The sequence below is a fragment of the Notothenia rossii genome, assembly GCF_949606895.1.
Source record: "Notothenia rossii genome assembly, chromosome: 5".
NCBI lineage: Eukaryota > Metazoa > Chordata > Actinopteri > Perciformes > Nototheniidae > Notothenia > Notothenia rossii.
In genome coordinates this window covers 34212997-34236550 of record NC_136903.1, presented here as the reverse complement: position 1 = coordinate 34236550, position 23554 = coordinate 34212997, and the positions used below count along the sequence as shown (strand labels likewise).

Sequence of the window (23554 nt, the reverse complement as noted above, 5' to 3'; positions counted from 1 at the left end):
ACTATATAGCAAAGTGTTCCCACCTTTCCTGTGAGATTTGGGTCAACTGCAAATCCTATAAATCCTTCTGTTTGCTTTTACAAGTGTCTCTGTTATTGTGTTTCCAACATTTTCTATCTTTTCCTATATTTTTCTCTATCGCCCCTATTTGGTTCTTTCAGGTGCGTCACCTGTTCATTGATGGCCAACAAGACTCATGTCGCATGGAAAGAGGACCCACACGTAGATCAGCGAACTTGTCCAAAATAGGTGAGATGCAAAATATCTATTGTCTATTTTCACAAAACCCTAACCACAAACTCTTGATAGATGACTGACACATTGAGTCTCATGCTGCAGGAAAAAATGAGAGTGAAATAATATATGGTTGAGGAATACAAAAATGTGTAAATAGTATTTCTTAAGACAGTAAAATGTGTCAGAATAGAGAATCAGAAAGTATTTTGAAATGAAGATTATATAAAGTGATTATAGGGAAAGTATTATATTAGTTGATTCTGCTATGATTACAAACTGTCGATGAATCAATATTATAAGACAAAGTAGTGACAGTGAGGATTGCTGCTAACCGCTCTCATGGGACTGTATTCTAATCTAAAGCTCCCTGTCATGCCGTTACAGTAATCTGATCCTCCCATGAGTCACCACTGACATGCAGCCCCATTAAAACTACTTGAGAGATTACTTTACACTGACTCAGCAGGTCAACGACGCATGATAGCTTTAACAAAGGCTGTGCCAATTTAACATTCTGTATTTTTAACAAACCCCAGTGAACTCCTGAAAGCTTATTCGAAAAATGTTTTTTGCCATCTTAGTGAATGCCTAACAAGCCCTCACTGAGGGCAAGCTTTAGCCTTATCTGTCACAGGCTAATACACTTTGTCACAGAATACATCCGGTTAACATTACATTCACATGAGGGTCCAATACCCCGCCTCCAACAGACATGTGCTGAGCTGCTCTACTCTGCACCAGCAGGGTTAGACAACAGAAATGTACACAGCATTTAAGGGGGGCCATTTACATATATTCCTATAAAAGTTGCTCAGTGATGCATGAAGCCAAAATGGCCTGCCTCTCAAAAACAAAATACAGATCTTCCCTGGGTCTTCCGGCAATCCATTGCATTCATGGGGCCAAAAGAGCAACTCCACTTGCATTTCCCTTAAGCCCCGCCTCCCAAGCACTACGTGACATCTGGTCTCGGCTCAGTCAAATGAATGGAGAGGGAAAATAAATGTGTTAACAGCTTTTATCACATTAACTAGATCTAAATGTAAATAATGACTGTTTACAGTTTTCGGTTAAGTCTTTTTTTTATTTACATTAAAACAAATGATACACTGATTTACAGATGTCTCTTTCCAATGTAAGTCAATGGGGAAAAGTATGTTTGGACCCAATGGCATCACATGACTGACACAGAAGTTGTAGTACCACTGTTTGGACACTATAACAATATACCCAAACTCGCGGTGTACCTCCTTGGGTTAGATCGTGGGGCTAATATAGTTTTTTTTCCAATGATGGAGGTTTCTCCCTAAGAGGTTCAAGTCATTGTGTAGTTAAATCACCCATTACTGATTTAAGGCTTAACGTTGTGTTTCTGGCTGCCTGATGAATGGAAGTCCAATATTTGCTCTACTTTTAGCTCCGTTTATGTCTCCAGCCGCTACTATGCTTGGTCGCTTCATAGTGTTTCCTGTTTGATTCTGGTCAAGTAGTGTACAGTGGGTATATCTGATCGTATACACAGGAAACACATGCATATTGCTGTTTCTTGAAAACAGTGAGGTTTTCAAGAAGTTGTGAGACCGTGTAACCAAAGCATTGAACTAAAAGACTATTTGATACACTTAGCTTAAAACTGATAAGCTTATAAGCTTGAGAAAGTTCTGTTGCATCCTTGATTCAAAATCACACTTGTAGAGGTAAAATAGAGTATCATCGGCATAACAGTGGAAACATACCATGTACCATGTTTGTCCCAGGGGAAGATTGTAAAGCATAATGAGGGGACCGAGTACTAAACCCTGGGGGACACCATGAAGGACTGTGGCAATGGAGGATTGGCAGTTTTTTGCAGATATATTGAGGATATAATGTTTGTGTTTATAGTGTGTAAGGGGGTGTATATCAACTCATTTTCGAGGCAGCAGTTTGTGGTACTTTTTGTCTTGCAACATACAAAGATGTTTCCAATATTTAATCCATCCCATTTTAATCAATGAGGGGGGGCTATATATGAGAAACCCCCTTTAATAAAACACGAAACAGCACTGCAAATTACAGTCTTAAGAAAAACCATAAGGTTAATTCAACCATGAAACAAATTTCCATTCCTTAACGTCACAGATCAACTAAGAAATCCCGCCATGACGTTACAGTTATGCATTTCCAAGCACATCAAAGCAATTGCTGCATATCCTTTAAGTAGGCCAGTTAGTGCCCTGACCTGAATGCCTGCTCTGTTTGTGAAGTTTCTGCCAAGTTACTCTGCTTGGAGCATGGGAGTTGATCCAAATCTGTGAGTCACAAGGCTCAAGTGGAACCCAAAGGTATGCGGAATGATGGAATTACTGCTGTATGTGTAAGGGAAACGTCCTGTCAACCAGCTTGACAGGACGTTTCTGACACTATTGTTTGTTTCATTGTGTCATGCAGAGTCCGAGGTGCGTCCTGGCCGGCTGCTGACCTGGTGTCAGAAGCAGACTCAGGGCTACAAAGGAGTAAACATCACCGATCTCACGTCTTCCTGGAGGAACGGCCTGGCCGTGTGTGCTCTCATACACCGCCAGAGGCCTGAGCTTATGTAAGAACACACACAAAGGCAAAATGAAACACATGTAAATCTTGGCGGTTAATCAGGTCTTAGAGGGTTTTTTTGTGGTTGACTGTGAAGAGCCACCTGTCCAGACTGGCTCTTTCTGAACCAAACAGCTTAGTAATATTAGTAAGCATGAGAACAAAAATCTTTCTACTGAAGTTAGCTGTAGTCATCTCGCAGTTTAGAAACAGGAGTTGATCAGTTAAGCTTTATTTTCTCAGAAAATCTTATTAAATAAGGATTTATTTTGGAAGAGATAACTGAGAAAAAAATCAAATCCACACAATCTAATAAAATAAATCGCATATTATTAGAAATATAAGCTAGTAAAGCCTCACAGAGGCATGAGTGTCTCTAACCTATAGAAAAAACACATTTCTTCTGTCTAATTTAGTCATTAAGTAGTCACCCTCTTTTCTTGTCCTTCCTCTTTTTAGCACCTATTTTGTGTTTGCTAATAATTATGCCACTAACTTATTTTCGTTTCCTTAAGAACGCTACTCGCTAAAAGTGGTTTCACTGTTCACGTTATCATACACGTCTGGTTGGTTACTCCAATTGTACCTACCTTAGCTTTAATATTGTCTTTGCATGAGATTGCTTTATCATTTTTCATCACTGACATCATCGCAATCAGTTAAAGCAACATCCCCTCTCGTTTTGATCTTTTCCTCATGCGTCACTTCGCCATCTTTCTCCTCTACCAGTGCCAGGAATATGGAGGATGATTGAAGAAAGAATAAAAACCCGAACACTAACCATCACTCACTTTTGTTCTTGTCAGTGACTTTGACTCTCTTAACGAGGAGGACATGGCAGGGAACAACCAGCTGGCGTTTGACGTGGCTGAGCAAGAGTTTGGCATCCAGCCGGTAGCGAGGGGAAAGGAGATGGCTGCGTCTGAACCTGACAAGCTGTTGACGGTTCTCTACCTCTCCAAGTTCTACGAGGCCTTCAGGAACTCCCAAGAAAACAACAACGGTCAGTCTCATTCCTGCACCTCTCACAGAGAAACAAAACCGGGTTGATTTACTTAGCTAGTTCTTACATTAAGGAAAATGTGTCTCTCGAATAGTTGAGGGTGTTGTCCCTTCATATCTTACAACAGCAACACAACGGGGGCTAAATACCTTGAGGCTAGGTACAGCATCTGAATCAAAAGGCCAACTCTAATTGAAATATATACGAAAGTGTGTGTTAGAACCAATACACACACACTAGTACTCACTGTCACATTTACATAGTAAGATAAAGATTGCAGCTATGAGCGGCTGGTTATTTAAAAGAAAACAACTCAGTAACTACAATGAATACTTTTACTTTGAAATAGTGAAACCAGTCAATCAGCAAGCCATCAGCTGCTATCCAAAAATGGCCGGGTGATTGAATTATATTTTCAATTTGATGTACTTTCATGTTTTTAATTTGTGGTATATTTGCAGATCTGTTTTATATGTTCAAAATATTTTGGGAATTTCTAAATATTTTTGAAGGTGTTTTAGATTTACAGATTACATATTTACACTCATTGTTGATGTGTTCACACAAATAATATTGAGACAAACTTTCATCCATACTCTCTTGAAGGATTTGATCTATACTGAGTTTTAGACAATTTATTTTAGGTGTAGCCTATGTAATTTACAGCAGTATTCAGCCCCAGTTTATAATTCCACTTTACTGTATGAAAGTGGAATCCAGCCATCCAGAACAAGTGGGTGGGGTGACACCCAGGGGAGTTATGCAGTGCACAGTTACATTTTTAACTAACCACCCAAGAAAGTGCGTAACACTATACCCTACCAAAAATAACTGTGAATACAGAATGTCCTCAACCTTTATTCCCTAACAGAGGGTGAAATATCACTCAAAATATTATTATAAATCACATGATACTGCCCATACTGGCTGTGCCTCTGCTTGAAACACCTCCATTGGACTCCTTATTCACTTCCTTAACATAGTGACATCACTATGAAATACTTGCATGTCTATTGTCCAACACATTGTACATGATATGCTAAGGGGTGGGACATCTCTAAGCGGTTGACCAATCACAACAGTCGGCCAGCTAACCAATCAGAGCAGACTGGGCTCTGGTTTCAGACAGAGGTTGAAAAGTGGTGCTGCAGCACAGGCAGTATGAAAAAAGTAAAGAGCTTTTTGAACTTTAAAGTATGGAGACATGTCACTGGAGAGACACTACTTACAAATATGAACCTGACAATGAGCATTTATATATATGATATGTCCTCTTTAAAGTAAATGCATCTGATAACAGCTTTAGCAAATTAACATGTAATGTACTGTAACTAAGAACATGTAAAGAAGCTAACTGGGGTCACAGTCAGTGTTCAGTACATTCTGTTAAAGTACAGATCCGGTAGTTTTTCACTTAACTGAGGCTCAGGGACTATTTTCTCCAGTGTGTGAGCTAGTGTTGCACGTTACACAACCGCGGCGGTCAGGTCGGTCCCTGCCAGAGACACGGCTGGTATGTAAGCTATGTCTGTGGAAGCCGTCACTCTGCAGAAGTCTGGAGGCCCTCAGCTCCAGTCACACCACATTCAATTTGAAATGCTTTACTGGTAATGTCCTGTGGACCTCTGTGTCACCTGCACTGCTGTCACCACACAGTAATCCACACTCTGAAGGGCTGGGAAAATCAATGATCTCCAGTCGAGCTTTTTTAGAGACCATTTGGTGGGAATTCTACTGAAATGACCTTGGTGTCATAAGTTGTTATGAAAAGTTACATCGGTGGGTTTTGTTTTCAATTCTAATGATTTTGTATGAAAGGTTTGAGGATATACCCCCCCTCCCATTATATAGCTCCTGTATGTCATGTCATTATTGCATCCTTGAAGTTATTCTGAAAGCTTCTTTGTTTTAATCAAATTAGACAATCCTGGGGAAATGTTTTGATACAACTACTAGGAGCTGTGTCATCAACTACTGTGTATAAAACGGTTTGATTCTTCTATGCAAAGATAGCTTATGAGTAGATCAACATCAGATGTTGTTTTGTAACTTCTTCAAATAACAACAAATTGTAATATGTGAAAAATGTTCAGCATCCGAAAAGGAAACCCTTCCTTTCAGCTCAGAATAAATATAAATACCTCTCAGTATCTGGTCAGAGCTCTAGATTTAAATCAAGATGTACTGTTTCACATACACTGGTGAGGAAGTGAAGAAGTACAAGTACAAGCCACCTTGGGTTAATGAAAGGAGCTATATCAATTCAAGTTATTATTATTATTACTCAGAAAAGTTTACATAGTAACAGTAATACTTAGTAAAAATACTCAAGTTAAGAATCTGAAATGTGTATGCAAATATAGTTACCTGAGTAAATGCACTAAAATAACCCATCTTGGAATGTGAGGATAAGCAAACCATAGAAATGTACCTTGTACCTAAACATGTTACAAGTTGCTTTATTTCTAAATTGTATATTAAATGTGTCTAACCCCTTTTTCTAAACATCCTCATTGTTTGATTAGAAACCTCTCTCAAGATGCTTTCATTTGAAATGTACGTATGTATGTTTCAGTAGTATGTTAGGTTAAAGCATTTGAAGAACATTGTTCTGAGCTTTATGTAAACCTAATATGACTGTGTTTCAGGGTTCTTACGGTCATTAAAAACCTGGAAAAGTCATTGAAACTCAAAATGCTAATTCCAGGCCCTGGAAAAGTTATGGAAAACAATATTTTTCCCAAAGTTTTGGAAATGTAACTAAAGTTGCATCAAATATAATTTATATTTTATCTAATCGCCAAAATAGTAATACTATAATTATAATAAATACTGTATCGTATAGTAATGAAACGTAAAATGGCATTTAACTGTCGAGGTATTTCGCTGGTGAGAGACTTGAGTGGCTTTAGCGTGTAGGAGCTAGTAAGCCTACTATTGGATTTGTTTTAGATAGGCACAACATGTTTCATATGCAGACCTTATTTTCCTGTTCCATGTTAAATTAAACCATTTTCAGTGGTACCGCTGAGAAAAAGTCATTTCTTTGGTCATAGAAAATTAGGTAAAGGTCATGGAAAAGTCATTGAAAATCACTGGTGAAAAAGTGTATGAAACCTGGTGTTTGTATTCCAGGTTCAAGAGATCCAGATGATAATGGGGAGAATCCAGCTAAACCCCACCACAGAGTGCTGAACCTGCTTCAGTCCAAGAAGAGGACGCCCAGGGTAAAGATAACTGTCACATCTCCAACGCTCTTCTCTCTGTGTTGCTCATTTCCTGCTCTCATACAGAATTACAGAGCCGACCCCTCCCAACCTTCTTCATGGAATCTTCTCATTCTTTAACAATAGAGTCGTGCAGCAATAGGCCGACCCGGAGGTTAGCATGGCATGGCTCCCTCGGCTAAAAGCGATTGGATTTTTCCGTTGGATATTGGAATATTGCAGAAAAAAAGATCACTAACACATGTTTTTAGTACTTACACACAGTCGTGTAAAGTAACTAAGTACATTAACTCATGTACTGTACTTAAGTACAATTTTGAGTTACTTGTACTTTACTTCATTATTTCCATTAATGCCGTTTTCTACTTGTACTCCACTACAATTCAGTTGTAAAATATTGTACTTTTATTCCACTACGTGTATTTAATACCTTCAGTTACTTTACAGAACTGGATTAATGATGTGAAATATAATCAACTCTTAAATCAGACTTTAGTGTACAAAGTCAGTCAAACTAGCTGCACCTTTACCAGCTTTGAACACTTTAATGATCAACATTATAATCAAAACATAATATTTATAATGAAGTACATGACCTGAGCATTCTTCCAACTCAAGTTTGTCGAGGATATTCTCCACATTCACACCATTTTTATAATTGTAAATGCAAACGGAAAAGTGAAGTTACCATAATGTCCATGTGCATACAGTATAGAGATGAACGACATCACGACCACATGACTTCACATCACCACAGCTAATCTAAAGGTGGCTAATGTTTGGCGTAGACATAAAGGGATATCTCTTCAGCTTGTGTTAACCACGCACTTTTGTCAGGCATCTAACCAAAAACCAAATGACCTTAAGACGAGGAAACCTGGAAGTGCTCAAATGCTAACTGATTTCCTGTTTTATGACTTATACCTGCGCCACTCCATACACTATTCAATCACTTATCATGATCAGATTAGCTGAAGGTAATATAGAGATCAAAGCATGGTTGGTAATGAAGTTTTCATCTATTCATGAATCTGTATTTTCTGTCACAGGATGATAAGAATCTGGAAGAGGATTCTGTCAACAACAGACAGCGAAAGGGAAACCACTACCTCACAGAGGTAGCTCCAACAACAGACAGATAACATGTTGAAATGGGCTTCAAATGCATTTCAAATTGATCTCACTTCCTACTGTTATCTCTATTCCCCTCTGTGACCCTGCCCTGGCTGCAGCTGTCTGTCCACAGTGCACCCCCTGCAGGTGAGGAGGGGGAGCGGGAGAACAAGGTGCGCTCCATGGCAACGCAGCTACAGGCCAAGTTCCAAGAGAACTCCTCCACAAAGAGCCGCAGCAAGGTGAGAGGAGCACAGTTTGAATAAAAGGCGTATCAGGACTTCATGCATGCAAATCAGTCGCTTTTCGGCGCCTCCCGCTTTTTTAACGCTGATTTGGGTGACTTGTGTAATTCGTGGAGAACTGAAGACTTTTCGTTTTGGGGGGGGGGGGTCCGACTCACGGACTGACTGAAAACTTCTCACTTCAAAACACTACTGAGACCTTGTGCGAAGACGTCATACCATACCATTTCTGGTTCGAATAATTCTCTCTTTTCTCACCATACGTGTGTTTGCACCCCTGTGACTTACACTGGACAAAAAATATAAACGCAACACTTTTGTTTTTGCTCCCATTTTTCATGAGATGAAATCAAAGATCTAAAACATTTTCTATTTACACAAAATAATAATTTCTCTCAAATATTGTTCACAAATCTGAAAAAATGTGTGATAGTTTGCCGAGATAATCCATCCCACCTCACATGTGTGGCATATCAAGATGCTGATTAGACAGCATGATTATTGCACAGGTGTGCCTTAGGCTGGCCACAATAAAAGGCCACTCTGAAACATGCATTTTTGCTTTATTGGGGGGGTCCGAAAACCAGTCAGTATCTGGTGTGAGGGTTAGGATTAGGGTTAGGGTAATGTTGTGAATCGAGTGGCCTGTGTTCATCGTCCATAACCTACGCCTGCCCATACCATAACCCCACCACCATCATGTACAATCTCTCTTGGTGGGCCTATATCATGGGACCCAAGTGTTGCCATTTCGAAATGTATGTGACAAATGTAATATTAGAAAACTTTGCATCGAAAATAGAGAAGCAAACATCACTGTGCCGCTTTGCAGCAGCGGGGCACAGGCAAGGCACTACTTGTTAAAAATAGGGTTAGGTAAGCAGCTATAAAGAAAATCCCTCTTTAACACATTTTTTACACAGTTTCTTCTTGTCTAAGTTTTACAATCTTTCCTGGTGAACGTCATGTTCCATGCTGGTTTTCATCATTGAAAAGCGAAGCTGGGACTTCAGGCATCTTAAGGTGTTGCTAATAAATAGTAAGCCTACAGTGTCCCCGGGCCAGATGGCTCAGTGTTAGAGCTGGCGACCCATTTGCTGAGTCCACTGCTAAGTACCAGGGTTTGACTCCAGAGCCTGTGGAAAGTTGTCATCCCCTCTATTTCCCCCCTTTCAACTCTGTATCTCTGGTAAAGGCATTCTCTGGCCCAATGTATGTATTTTCAATTTCAAACTTAACTAAATCTCAAGACTGTTTCCTTCCCTTGACCTTCATTTCCTGTCTCCTTTTTCCTTTCCTCTCCTCCTTGCATTAGTCTGACGAGGACCCATCCGACCCCTCCTCTTCTCCTCCTCTTTCTCCTTCCGTCAGCCCACCTCCTCACTCAGAGGACAATGATAGTGAAGGAGAGGAAGATGAGGACATGGATGAGAGGGAAAACCCCCGTTTTGCAAAACCCCAAAATGTCCCCCTTCCTCCTCCTCTGCCTCCCCCTCGCCCCAAGTGGCAGGTACGCCTCCCTCTGAGACCTCTCAGCTCTTTGTGTGAATGTGATTTGATGGGTTATGCTACTAATGTGTGAGCTTATTCCTATCTTTAAATATAAACATTAATTAATAAATTAATCATTATAATTGTGTTGCCATATTATTAAATAAAATGTTTAGCTGGGTAACTAGCTTACATTTGCTCTCACTCCTAATCTTAGCTGTAGCCTCCCCATTCTAATTGATTTGCATTGGCCTATTGTAAGAAGCAACAGGCTATCATGTCTCATCATGATTATTTCTTATATTAGCATCTTCACTGATGAACAGATAGGGAAGTATTTATCTCATGTATTTAAACAAACCGTTTTTTTATTTATTCATGTAAAAATGGAACGCTTCTTATTTGAGTGTAGAGCGTCAGATTGGATAATACAAACACACCCTTTTTTTTCCAGTCAATGCTCCAAAAAGACCTTCCATCACACTTAACAGCCATTGTATGGTGGCTGACGGTTGCAAACGCTTAGGGTCCAAATCTACTCCATTTGGAAAAATGCGCTGCAACTTCAAAAACTAGTATAGAAACACAGATGTGCCAAAACACATGCAAATGAAAAAAACATCTTCACCAACTTGACAACACATGCGCAGCATTTACTAAAAGCGCTGCATAAGAAAAATGCTGCAAATACAAAATGCTGCAAGAAACTCAAAACACAAGGGAAACGGGTACACTAAATAGTGACGCACACAGCTGGCACCGGAGCACTTGAGGGAACATTCATTTGTGTTGGCGCATTTGTGTTATTATATTTGCACCTTTTGCAGCACATTTATTGAGCCGTTGTAATGTGTTTACACTTGTTGGCCACCGTACACTTGTTGCTCAGGGTTTCATTTGAACATTACTATTGTAATGAGTAACACATACAGTGAATGTGTCGTCTTTGTATAAGTATTGTAAACCCATCCTCTCTTCTTTCCTTCCTCCTCGCCTCTCCTTCCTGTTTCCAGCCCTCAGTCTACCTCCGCCTCCTGGAGAATCCCAGTGCTGTGGCTCCACAGAACCCTCCCCTCTATTCTCCCAGATCTCCTCACCCTCTCTCCTCCAGTCGCTCCCCTTCGCCCACATACTCTACCAGGGTCCCATTAGGTCCTTCCCGCTCCCCCAGCCCTAGTGAACATTACTCCAGAGGTTGCTTCTCTCCTGACCTGAACCCTGGTTGCTTCTCTGCTTCTGATATCCATCTCCCCTCTGAGAGCTCACAGGAGGAGATGCAGCAGGTGACTTTAGGAACAGTTCTGTCCAATAGAGTACTGCACCTAAATACAACTTTGAGATGATTGTACTTTATTCTTCTATATTAAGGTTTTACTTTACTACATCAATCTTACAGCTTGAGTTACTATTTATGCATATAGATGTTTGCATAAAACACATAAGAAGAGCTTTCAAAAACATTTAACTTACTAACTTGGGATCTTAAGTATAATGGCAATTTTCTTTTTGACTTGAATACATTTATTTCCATCTTTAATCACTATTACACATTTAAACGTAAATTGCTAATTTTACTTACTTTTAACAGTGTTTTATTAGTACTTGTACTTATGTAAAGGATCTGAATAGTTCCTCCAACACTGGTAAAATATACAACCTTTACCAAATATATTTGTATTGAATCACTCATGTATATTCTCCCTGCTGCCTGTGCAGAGGACAGCCCAGGGTCTGCCTGCTAGAGAGTGTAGAGGGAGGAATATAAAGGAGAGAGCGGACCTCCTCGCCTCCATGTTTCCTGGCTCCAACAAACCTCCTCCTCCTCCTCCTCCTCCTCCTCCTCCTATTCCTCCAATTTATAAATCTCAGGTTATGGATTGCACGTCTTTTATTTAGGCCAAGAGAATATTGCATGTTCATGATAATTTGTGGGATTCTCTTCGCTTTTATTTCATGTCATCAAGTTTCTGTGACTCTGTGTTAATGTCTGACTCTTATTCTGTAGGTGGAGTTACCTACCTCTTCCTGTCGTTCCTTGTCCCTGTCTCCTCCTCCTCCCTCCTTCTCTGTATCTCAGAGCCCCCCGGTGTACCCTGTGGTCCACCCGGTCCCTGAACCCACCGCTCAGACCGGCTTCTCCTCCTCTCACACCGATTCTGAGCAAATCTCTTCTCCTGTTGTCGATTCCTCCTCATGCAACAACAAAACCTCTGATGCCCTTTATTCCTCTTGCTCTGAGACTTGCTGTGAACATGGACACAGCAGCTCCTTTCCCCACCATGCTTCTTTACCGCACAACGAAAACTATGAGGGAAAAAGTCAAAGTTCTTGGAAAAATCTGAAAACTGAGCAGAAGAAGAGCTGCAAAAGTGCTCATGATGATTCGAAATTAGACAAAAACGATCACATCAAGGTAACCCTTTCTCATGCAGATCAACATCCAGAAGAAAAACTGCAGATCTTATGGTCAATTTCTCAAAGACCTCTTGGTCTTTGACAAAGTCAATCAATTACTTAATTACATAGAAACACAATAAGGACAATGAATAGTTCATGTTGTCTTATTTTCCAAGCTTTTGAGACAAAGTAGGTTCATTTTATGACATGAAATCTATCATTCAGATGACAGCTGCCTAACAGTAGCATTTAAAGCTAAGGACCATTCATTTGCGGTTTGCATACAATGTTTTCGAGCTTGCATTGAGGAACAATAGAATTCCTTGAAACAACAGTAACCTGTTGGAAATATACAGCAGTTATGGGGGGGGTGCCATTTTAGACTACCCCAAAAAATAAGCTTTAGTCTGACCAAAGCTCTATTACTCGGATGTAAAATCTAATTAAAACTCTGGTATGTAACATTGCTAGAATATAGTTAATTAGGCCTTGTGGTTAATTAATATGAGTCTAGGATTCATTAATCTTTGACCTCACATATTTTTCAATTTCCTGCCTCTGGAATTCTCAGGATTCTAAGGCTTTATTGTCATAGCAACATAGCTAAAGCATAGAAAATATGAAATACATAAAACCAATACAAATAGTGCAAGGCAAAAAGGAAGAGAATTGTGCAAGAGAAATCTATGTACAGGTGTATGTGCTATAAACATATGAAGGTAAAAGCTTGAAGGAGAGGGTGGTGTTAGATTGAGAATTCATGAGGGTATAGTAGGAACTCAAAGATTATTAAATATTATTGGCACACAGCTTTCATATGATATATGCATGTAATGCATGCACAACTGATGTTTTATTCATGTCTCTATTTAGTGTATTGGCAGCAACACTATGGAGAAACCTAATAAAATTCAAAAGTCAATTGTTCGCTCTGAGAGTTGCCCGACAGGAGCTCCTCGTTACATGAAAGAGGTACTACTCTATACGGCACTACCATTCATTCAGATACATTTCCGGCTCTTTCATCTGTCTTCTTTATAACTCTTGTCTGTGGTTTCCAACTCCTCCTTCTCTCCCCCTTCCTTCCTCTCCTGCTCCTGTGTTTCCCTGACGTTCCCGTTAGCGTACAGTTGGAAAGGTATCGCCAATAATTGATGCTAAGGCTCAGAAACTGGCCGTCCTGTATGAGACAGACCACAGGCCCAATGCAGCGCCGGTAAGATGCATGTGGGTGTTGTAGAGAGAAATCTAACCCAGAGTTCATGTTTGTTTGAGTTGTACGCCTCCACGCCTTCTATAACCATGCCATGATATTTTGGGGTTTTTCAGTTTGACAGTCTTTCCCATTGTCAGTCACCCAACATCTCAGGAAAGCGTTGAAGGAATTTCCTACAATTTGTTACACACTTCCATTTGGACTCATGAATGAAGTGGTTGATATGTGGGTTGGCAATGGTTACTCGGACCTCACATTTTTGCAGTTATCGTGGATGCGATATCTCAGGACCACTGCTGATGGTAGTGGTCTGGTAGAGTGGAACTCAAGTCGCAATTCTATTTATTTTAGTTTCAAATAGTCGAGTCTTGTGTTGGAATCTTGTGACGACAGGATATTGATAACTTGAAAGAGTTTCAAATGCCTTATACTGCGTTCACATTCGACGCGATGCGAATATTCGTATCGCTCTAGTCACTCGAGGTTCACCGCAGCTTGCAGTTGTGTTTACTCGTTTCATTCAAACAAGACGCGCTGGCCAGGAGCTCATGCTTATCTCCATGTAAATACTTTTTTAAATTTCTTGCCAAAAGTGAGATGAGAAGATTGATCCTACTCACATCTATGTGGTAAATCTGAAGCCACACGTTAGCTTAACATAAAGACTTGAAACGGCGGGAACTAGCTAGCTTAGCTTTTACGATGAAAAAAAATTGCCTGCCAGCCCCTGTAAAGGGCAAAATAACCCACTAAATCTGCTTTGTTTAATTTTATGTTGCCGGTTTCACAGGGGGTGCTGACGATTCTTATTTTATTATTGACAAAAAAAGCAAATAATAACAACTGCTTGAAATAACCTTTACGTATTGCTTTACGTACATCTGCTTTCCATTGTTATAATTAAACTTCGAACACTACCTTTTTTTCTTCTTCCTTGCACGACCTATTCATAGAGAATAGACTTAAAAGATTGAGTTCCTTGTAACCCCTCACTGATTTTACATTCTGTGATGGGTGCAACTGCTTTTAATAATTAACTTTCACACCGCTGGACCATGTGACTAACTCATTCTCGTGTACTTTTTTGCAGAAATAGCTTGGAACTTATCAACAACCATCAAAAACGTGTCTTGATGCAGCATGTCCCCCCCTCTCTAACCTTGCTGTGTTCTTCCTCTCAGTGTGTGCTCCGTAAGGACTTCGCTCCCGGGCTCGGCGGCAGCGACGTCTGCCACTTCTGCACCAAGCGTGTGTACGTGATGGAGAGGCTGAGCGCTGAAGGATACTTCTTCCATCGAGAGTGTTTCCGCTGTGACGTCTGCAACAGCACTCTCCGTCTGGGGGGGTACATCTACGACTCAGAGGATGGTACGTTACACTAACGCTGACTATGTACATAAGCTTTTACACCACTCTTAGGTAGGTCACTTTTGTTCTTAACCTGTCAAGCCCCAAGGATCCCCTCGGCGTATCCTTTTTTTTTTTTTCACGACACTGTGTCTCAGGGGATCTTAATATTTAAGAACCTATTAATGTGTTATACCAGATTAACGGGAATAATCTCAGCTAATTGATGATACAAACCATTTTTACCAAAACAAAACACAAGTCTCATAAGAAGCATCTAAATGACCCCTGAGCGAAAAATGCTAACGCACTTTGGCACAGAACTCAAGATAAAAGATACCCTTATTACTTATCGTAACTGCACATACAAGATATCCGATTAAAGCTGAGGTTCCACAGATTATTTAGGTGTATATATATATCACCACTGAGCGATCTGAACTCGCGACAGGGGAAGCAAATACAGACATCATAACACGTACCTTTACGGAGCTTTTACGGGAGATCGTCTCACCGTAGCTGTCAATCTGATCAAAAGACTTGTTCAATGGCATTACAACAAGAAAAAACGCGGCTGAATTGGTTAATCCATAGGTTGATAATGTTTCTGTGAAATCATTTTTTTATTTATAATCCATAATTCAATTTTTATGTAAAAATCGGAGAGTAAAAGTTAGCTGCTAATGGTAGCCACCAGAGTTATCGCAACTTCCGGTCTTGGCTATGCGGCAGCCTCACACACACACACACACACACACACACACACACACACACACACACACACACACACACACACACACACACACACACACACACACACACACACACACACACACACACTACCAAATAAGGAGTATGTGGGAGTTCCCCTCGATTCCATTGGCTCTGACGGTTAGAAAGATATGTTAAATGTCAAAATCCAGCAAGGGGGGCCAGAGATATGGAAAATCCACCCAAATGACCCCAGAAGTGTTTTTTTTGCTAAATCTCTCTAAAAAGGTCAAATTTCACTGTCTTGTTACAGGGTACTTATTATATGTTGTAGTTTGGATTCCTAAAGCTTTTAGTCTACTTTACCATCATTCAAGGGTTGTTTTCACTAAGTAATTATTATTTTTTTGGACGGAAACAATAATTTATATTTTTTTACTGTGTTCAATCTGAATTAACTTTAAAATAAAAACATCTATATTGATTCTGACACTTCTACATCCAACTCACAGGTGTAACCTTGCTTTGAGAAAAAAAGATTATTAATTTAACCCTTTTAGAAGGGAAGATATGGTCATTTGTTCTGGGAATGTCATTTTTGAGCCTGAGACCTGAAAAACAGGCTCGGGGCTGAACAGGTATAGCTTAATCACGTTGGCCAATACAAACCTATAAAGCTTTCTTATGTTTTTATTCTTGTACTTAATCTCTACTGTTAGGAAAAACTTTTATGATAGTTGAAGCATAAATGCTATCACCAGATGGCTAACATATCGTTATATACAGTCTACATTACGTTCGCTTGACTTTACGTCACCATGCTAAGCTAAAGGCAGCTAATGAACATTTACTGCGCGGCGTTTGCGAGAAGGGGTATTTACTGACGTATGTTGTCGTAATTGTTTTTATCATACTGAAGTTGTGTGGATTCTTAATTTTTGTGTGCTTCTTTTACAGGGAAGTTCTACTGCAAGATGCATTATGCCCAGCGTCAGTCCAGCGATCACATGCGTAGGTTCAGAAGGAGAATTGTGAGTAACACTGCACTGGTAATATACGAGAGGCCTTTGCTTACTAGCTGTGGTTAACATGCTACACGAATAGATGGCATGCTGCTTCTCAGTTGCACATTTGTCCATAGGCAATTTCTAATCTTTTGGGAGTTTAACTTCATCATGGTCGCATTACCTCATGCAGGGCTCTCAAGTTTTGAACAGAGTTCAGCGTGAGATTTTGGCAGCGGTGTTTGGTACTCCAACTTCTGGCTCCCTTCAAAGTTCCCATGAAGCCCTCTGTATCGCGAATGTCAACGGGGGGGGGGGGTGGTGGTGCTAGTGGAGTGCACGCGTCTCAAACAAGCCTAGTTTGCAGCGAAAAAAAAAATTTGCAGCGCAACTTGGTGGGCGGTTGCCTGGAAAGAAATCTCTGGGTGAGACAATCTCTGCGTGAGAAATACAAGGTGTGGCGTGTGAATGGAGTGAAATGCGTGTGTCTCACGCCAATTGCATGAGACTTGAGAGCTCTGCCTCATGTAACCACCGCTAAGCTAAAGGCGGCTAATGTTCAGCATGATTGCGTTTCGTAGTCTCATTCAGCCACTTTTAGCAGCCATCGTATTTATGTCACATAGAAGCTTCCTCTTTTATGTCATACAAAAAAAACTGAAAAAGTCTTAAGGTTGTATAAACCTCAGATCGTATCTCAGGCTGCTAATCAAAAATACCTTAAACAAATGTTTAACTTTGAGACAATGCAAGTGCTAAAATGCTAACTCATTTCCGGGTTTAGGACTCATTCCTGCACCACCGAATGGTCAGACATGAGAGAACATAACGTTTTTCCTGTTTTGGGCATCTTAGCAAAAAAACTTTTAAAAAACGTTGAGACGTGGGAGCCGGAAGAGGTATAATGCTAACTAATTTCCGGGTTTTAGGACTCATTCCTAATCCACTTTGTAGTTGCACATCTATAAGGTGTCAGACGAATACAAATAAGTATGCAAGCTAACAATAAGTGACTTTGCTTGGTTCTCTGAAGCCCAACAATGTCATTTATCATTAACCTTCTGTGTTTTCCCCCTGTAGGAGGACCAAAGCCACGTCCCCCCCTCGTCGATGGACGGCGGGAGCTACTCGGCGACGGACAGCGTGCAGATGCACCCCCCAGGTACCCTGGTTTCCTTGCTAAGGCGAGGCCTGAGCTGCCCGCGGCATGCTAGCCGGGCTGTGTGTGTGTTGTCCCGGCGACTGTTGGAGGCTGTTTTTGAGTCTGTCACAGCGGTGGGCTCCCACGTTAGGAGCCACTCTCAGGACTACCTGTTCCTGTGTGAGCTGCTGGGCCTGGGCTGTCTTCTGCTCTGCATGATGCACCAGGTGCTGGGGCAGATCTACCAGGAGCCCCCTCTGGCCCCGCAGGACCTCATCTGACACCCACTCACATAGAAAGGGGGGTCACATGAGTCTTGTTTGGGCCAGTTGACCAAAAAGGAAAACCCAAATGGATCTAATGGATGAATGTTTGCACTGACGAAAATTGAGTTATAATATTGAAACCAAATAATACATGTATTTACTAAATTCATGGTTAATTTGTGATCGTAAAGACCAGGAGTGTTGTATGGATCAACTTTAAGAGGTTGCTGTAAAAGTGATTGACTTGATCAGTTTCTGCTGATTGTAATAAGTGCCAAGTGTGAATTGTGCCTTAATGTACGATGGACAACACAATAAAAACCCATCTTTAGGCACATTTTATATAGGTACGCTAACTTCAATTTGTATTTTCGTATTCAAATGTACTTGCTGAGCAGACTTCAGGGGGGATGCATGAATGAAATGCTGCAGCCCTTGAGAATATCTGACTGTTGGTTATGAGCTCACATTTTGTGTGCACCGCTGAATGCATCTCTGACTACAGGGGCGTGTTCCAGGATACTCAGACTGAAGGATCCTTAAGGTGCTACTAATTACATTTTCACAGCTGGTGTTTGTGAAGTCCCTCTTTAATCACATGATCCAGTGAGGAGAGTGACCTGGAACACGCCCTCTGGCTTTAACCTTGAAATTGTTTTGGAGTAATCTACAGGGTTTTAATGTTACTCTCACTGCATATTGCCGGCTGCATATTAACTTTGCACCACAGAGATGTGAACTGGAAATGCCAAAACAGTATTATTATTTTTAAATATAGTTTCAGGAAATATTTGTTGTTTATTGAAATTGTTTTGTTTGTGGTTGGTTTTTTAACTTAACTGAAAGATTTCCCTTTAAAAAAAATAAGGCTCATTGGTTATGGTTTTCATAAAAGAAAAAGAAAAAATTAGGCAAATGATTAGAATATTTAAGTTGGGTGTAAATCATATGATAGGAAAGTGTATTACAGGGATCATATTGAATGATGTATATATCTATGTTCACGATGGAACTTTTCAAAACAGGAAACCAAAACATTTTGCTTGTTTTAGGTTGTTTATCATTTTGAAATTCAGTTGAGACAGATATGTGCCTTTTTGATAAAATCGGGTAATTTCTTGTTGAAAATCTGGACAAGCCAAAAAACAATGAGCCGTATCTAGAACTTTTTTTCCTCATTGACGAAAGCAGAGTCCATAAAAATGTATAGACATGACTGAGTAATCATATTTGGAATTGGTATAGCTTTTTTTTGTCATATTCAATGTTTTTTGTTCCATCTTTTACTGTATATTGTAGACCATGCCAACGTATTTGGTTGTGATTGTATGGTTTAATTTTGCAGGATTTTAAGGTCAATTCTCAAAATGCACTGTGGAAGCAGTTTTTGGGCTATCTCACATTTGGATTGTGTTATTGTAATAAATTTTTTGCCAACAATAGGTTCGTTGGAAATCTATGCACTAAGTATTTTCTTTCCACTTTCCACTTAATTTTTTTCCAAATTCATTCTTCTCACTTCATTTTGTTCAGTCTGTTTCAATTTTCCAATGTTGCACCCTCTGATTGGCTGATTCCTGCCACCAGGAAAGGTGATAATTGGCAGTCCTATGAACTTGTCATGCTGCTTTTGCATTGGCTGCCTCTATAGCTCCGCCCCCTCCGCTTAATCCCAAGTATTGTATGCATTAGTTGGTGTTATGTCTAACATATTTACTAGAATTCCATATTGGTAAAATAACCATTTTCATTTTCAAAGTATTACCATTATATACTTTAAGCTTTACTGCTCCTTCGGAGGATACAATTCAATCCAAATTCAACCGCCTTTCAGGGATGTTTTTTGGGGGGCAGCAAGCTAAACAGGGTATTCCAGACATCACGTTCCCCAGCAACATTTCCCAGCTCTTCCGGGGGAACCTCAAGGCAAAAAGTGATCCTATCTCATGACCATAGGGTCAGAACGTAGATGGACTTGTAAATCGAGAGCTTTACCTTCCGGTTGAGCTCAATCTTCACCACAGCAGTCTGGTACAGCTCCTGCATCACTGGAAACAGAACAGCCTGTCCATCTCACGCGCCATTGTACCCTCACTTCCAAACAAGACGATTTCCTTGAACTCCCTCCGCTTTGGACAGTGAATCACTCCCAACATGGAGTGATCGATCCACTATTTTCCAGCAGAGAACTTCTATCCTGACAGCTTTACTCACAGGCAGTGGCGTTTCTATATGTACAAAAGTGGTGGTGCACAGAAAACTTAGATGTCTATATATAATCTTCTGCAGTGAGGTTCATGGCTGGTGAGGCACTGGCACTGACTCTTCAGGTTTACAAATATAATATTTAGACCTAAATCAAAATATAATATTATTTTCAAAAGCTTTTTTTGTCTGATGCTTCGATTAATTTTAAACAGACAGTTCAACAAAAGGATACCCAAAAAATGTAATTTGGTCATTTAAATATTGAATTGTTCTCTCTTAGTAAGATCCCATTTTCAATAAAATTGCGGTCTTACCTTGACTTGAAGATGAAGTCCATTTGGCTATCCTTCTGGACAAAAATCTCTATTTGTTTGTAAAAGTCCTCCTTATCTTCTTGTTTCAAAAGTGTATCATAAATCTAATCGATAGATTCATGATTAGAAAATTATAAAAGTAGGGTAGACATATGGATATTATCCGGCTGAAAGAAAATTGCATTTATCTAACAGGTTGTTTCCCCACAGATCTTATTTTGAGCTATTTTCTAAAATCCTATGGAGAAATCTCATTGCTATTTTTGGAGGGAACCCATGCGCAGCTTACTTCCTGATTTTGGGACACATCTCTCTCCTCCTCTTCACACACCACACTTTTCGCGGCACACATACTTATCAGCTCTGAATTATGTGAGATGACGTATGGTGGGGATGGCAGCACTATGCCCCTATGGTCATTATTTTTTTGCCACACACATTAAATAGGGCAATACTCTGAGCATGCGCAGTGTAGTTTTTACAGTCACCGTTCACTTACGGCCCGTCCACACAGCGGCGTGCGTTGACGCTTCACCATTCAATTTGAATGGGGTGACGTCACTTTTTGCCGAACTGCATTTTGGGAAGCGACGCGTTGCTAGCGTTGCTCGCTTCAAAAGTTGAGCAGTGTTCAACTTTTGGCGCCTCGGCAGAAGCGTCAGCCAATGAAATCCCGTTTATGCAAATCTGCCAGTACAAGCGCTAGCCAATCAAATTGCGTGTATGCTGGGAGAGACTAAGCAGGTCATTTTCCTCATATTCCCAAAAATTGAGGAAAGATTAATTATAGCGGTAGTGAATCGCCCAGTGCTGTATGATCAGTTTTTGTTCATTTACCGGGATACAAACCGGAGGAGCCAGGCATGGAGGGAGGTGGCAGAGACAGTGGGTGAAACTGGTAGGTTTTCGCCTGTTTGTGGAGTTTATATCCAGTTTACTTCGTTTTAACATTGCTATTGCTTTGTATGTCGGGGGCGGGAGATTCATGTGATTGGTTGTTGGTCGCGTTGCTCGCAAAAAATCCCCAAGCTTCAGACACGCCCACCGCCAAGCGTCAACGCACGCCGCTGTCTGGACGGGCCGTTAGACAGTGAGAGCGAGGGCATGATCGGGTTTTGTCCCACATGGCTCTAAACAGCTCAATAGGCACACACTGTAGACACTAGTTCGAAGAACACAGACTAAAACAGCAATGTACAGACGAATCAGATGATTAAACATGATCTTAAAATATTTTGTATATTTTTTTTGTTGCATTTTTTTGTAATCATTATTTTTAATACTTTCTGATATCACTAGGTGGGGCTGTGACCAGTCGCCACTGCTCACAGGTGCAGCTTTCCTATTTCGTGAAGAGACAGAACCATATCATCTGCAAAGAGCAGAGACACAAGTTTGAGGTTTGGTGGTTTACCAGAACTTGAGGGCAAGTCCTTCCCAGATTCTTTTTGGAATGTTGCCAAACTCCTTTCTGGTCCTAACTGCAATGTTGACGCACATTTCCGGTAACAACAATAGATCTGTATGGCACCGAGGATGAGGTTATATCAGGCTTTGGCTACCAACAAACCTCTTGGTAGGATTGATTCATAGTTGTTTGTTTGGTCTTTTCAGTGGATATGCTGACAATAAGGAAGATATATATATATATATATAGATAGATAGATAGATAGATAGATAGATAGATAGATAGCTAGGCGTATGCTTTAAAGCCTTTGTTACAACAACTTGGGGAAGTTGTAGCTTGCCATTCAATTCCATAAAACACACATAACAAGCAGTCAACATCTCCGGAAATAAATCTAGAGGTAGCTCAAATGTTATGTTGATGATTCATTGATTCACAGCTGGCATATTTTCTTTGGTTTGTCTGACCCCGTAGGCTTTCTGTTAGTTTGCATAATAACGTCTAACCCCACTAACGTCCTGTAGTGCTGTGTTCCTCCCTAACTTCCCTAACACCAAACATCCATTTGAGTGCCACTGAACTCATTTCTCCCTCTGCCGTCTCATCAGCATGATCAGGCCTCACCTCTTGTCAGGCCCTTCGACAGTGACACATGTGTCCCCATCTGTGGTCTGTCTGTGGTTCGCTTTGTTTCAGGAGGCCTCCCCCCCCCAGAGCCCCTCTTCAGATCCCTCTCCTGCTCCTCCTAGACTTTCCAGATTTTTGCACACTGCCAGATATTTCATCTGCTTTATTCTGAATGTTTATGTTTTATAAAAAGCCTTGATGCAGCCTGCAAGCCTTGTATTGTTTTCCACATTGAGAAAAACTGTAAAATTGCTTAATTTATGGTATTTAAAAGCTGTAAATATATTTCAAAAATAAATCAATTTGATTACATAACGATTTGCTTCGTGGTTTGTTGCCAATATTTGAATCATTCCAAGAAACCAAAGCTTACACAGAACAGTTGGCATTCGAGGTTATCTCATTAAGTGGTCCAATTCAAAATATCTCCATACTTTTTTTAACAACAAACTTATCAACTTCATCAAAAATCCTTCTTCCACCTGCTACGTTGACTTAACATCACCCGCACAAATCATGGTCACAATCACAAATTTTGTTAACTCCGCAAATAACATACGCACTCTGAGGAATCTGAGGAAAAGCGCAATAACACCTGCAGCAAATTCAGAGGGGTTACACAGCCCACACATACTCAGCTGGCCTTTGAAAGAAAACAATACATATAAAGTAACATGGAGAAATCTGAACTATAAATAAATGATGTTGAGCTCATTTGAGTTTTTCTAATAGCTCAGAGGGTTAATGTGCCTATCTACCAATTAGAAGACCGCCAGTTCAAATCCAAGACCTGCTGTCTAGAAACTGAATCACACATTTCTCCTGTAGAAATGTCAATAGTATTGAATTATATCTAAGTTGCTTTGTTTTATAGCGATATTATAATGACCTGTAATGTACTACAATCTCCAATACCTGAACAGAATCAAAGTGAATCACTTGTTCCTCCTGTGGTCTTCCTCATGGGTTCTGCTACTGGGTCTGCTCTGTCCTTTCCTTCTGAGTTTGGTATCTATCTTTCATTTGGT

General features: G+C 40.3%; 1 protein-coding gene across 7 annotated transcripts in view; it reads left to right on the top strand.

Moving 5' to 3' along the window:
• Window positions 1-23554, top strand: part of mical2b (microtubule associated monooxygenase, calponin and LIM domain containing 2b) — an 85212-nt gene that overhangs the window by 47022 nt on the left and 14636 nt on the right. For 2 of the 7 annotated variants that reach the window (XM_079684743.1, XM_079684742.1), the window contains exons 11-25: window positions 162-249; window positions 2668-2815; window positions 3615-3811; window positions 6947-7038; window positions 8088-8156; window positions 8271-8393; window positions 9712-9906; window positions 10901-11170; window positions 11604-11756; window positions 11893-12300; window positions 13158-13256; window positions 13408-13500; window positions 14682-14868; window positions 16516-16589; window positions 17643-17724. In XM_079684743.1, the coding sequence (XP_079540869.1) occupies window positions 162-249; window positions 2668-2815; window positions 3615-3811; window positions 6947-7038; window positions 8088-8156; window positions 8271-8393; window positions 9712-9906; window positions 10901-11170; window positions 11604-11756; window positions 11893-12300; window positions 13158-13256; window positions 13408-13500; window positions 14682-14868; window positions 16516-16589; window positions 17643-17724 (2278 nt within the window). Of the gene's footprint in view, window positions 1-161; window positions 250-2667; window positions 2816-3614; window positions 3812-6946; window positions 7039-8087; window positions 8157-8270; window positions 8394-9711; window positions 9907-10900; window positions 11171-11603; window positions 11757-11892; window positions 12301-13157; window positions 13257-13407; window positions 13501-14681; window positions 14869-16515; window positions 16590-17642; window positions 17725-22595; window positions 22845-23554 lie in introns of those variants that run through there. The other 5 variants (XM_079684745.1, XM_079684746.1, XR_013808725.1 and 2 more) reach the window with 5 other exon arrangements.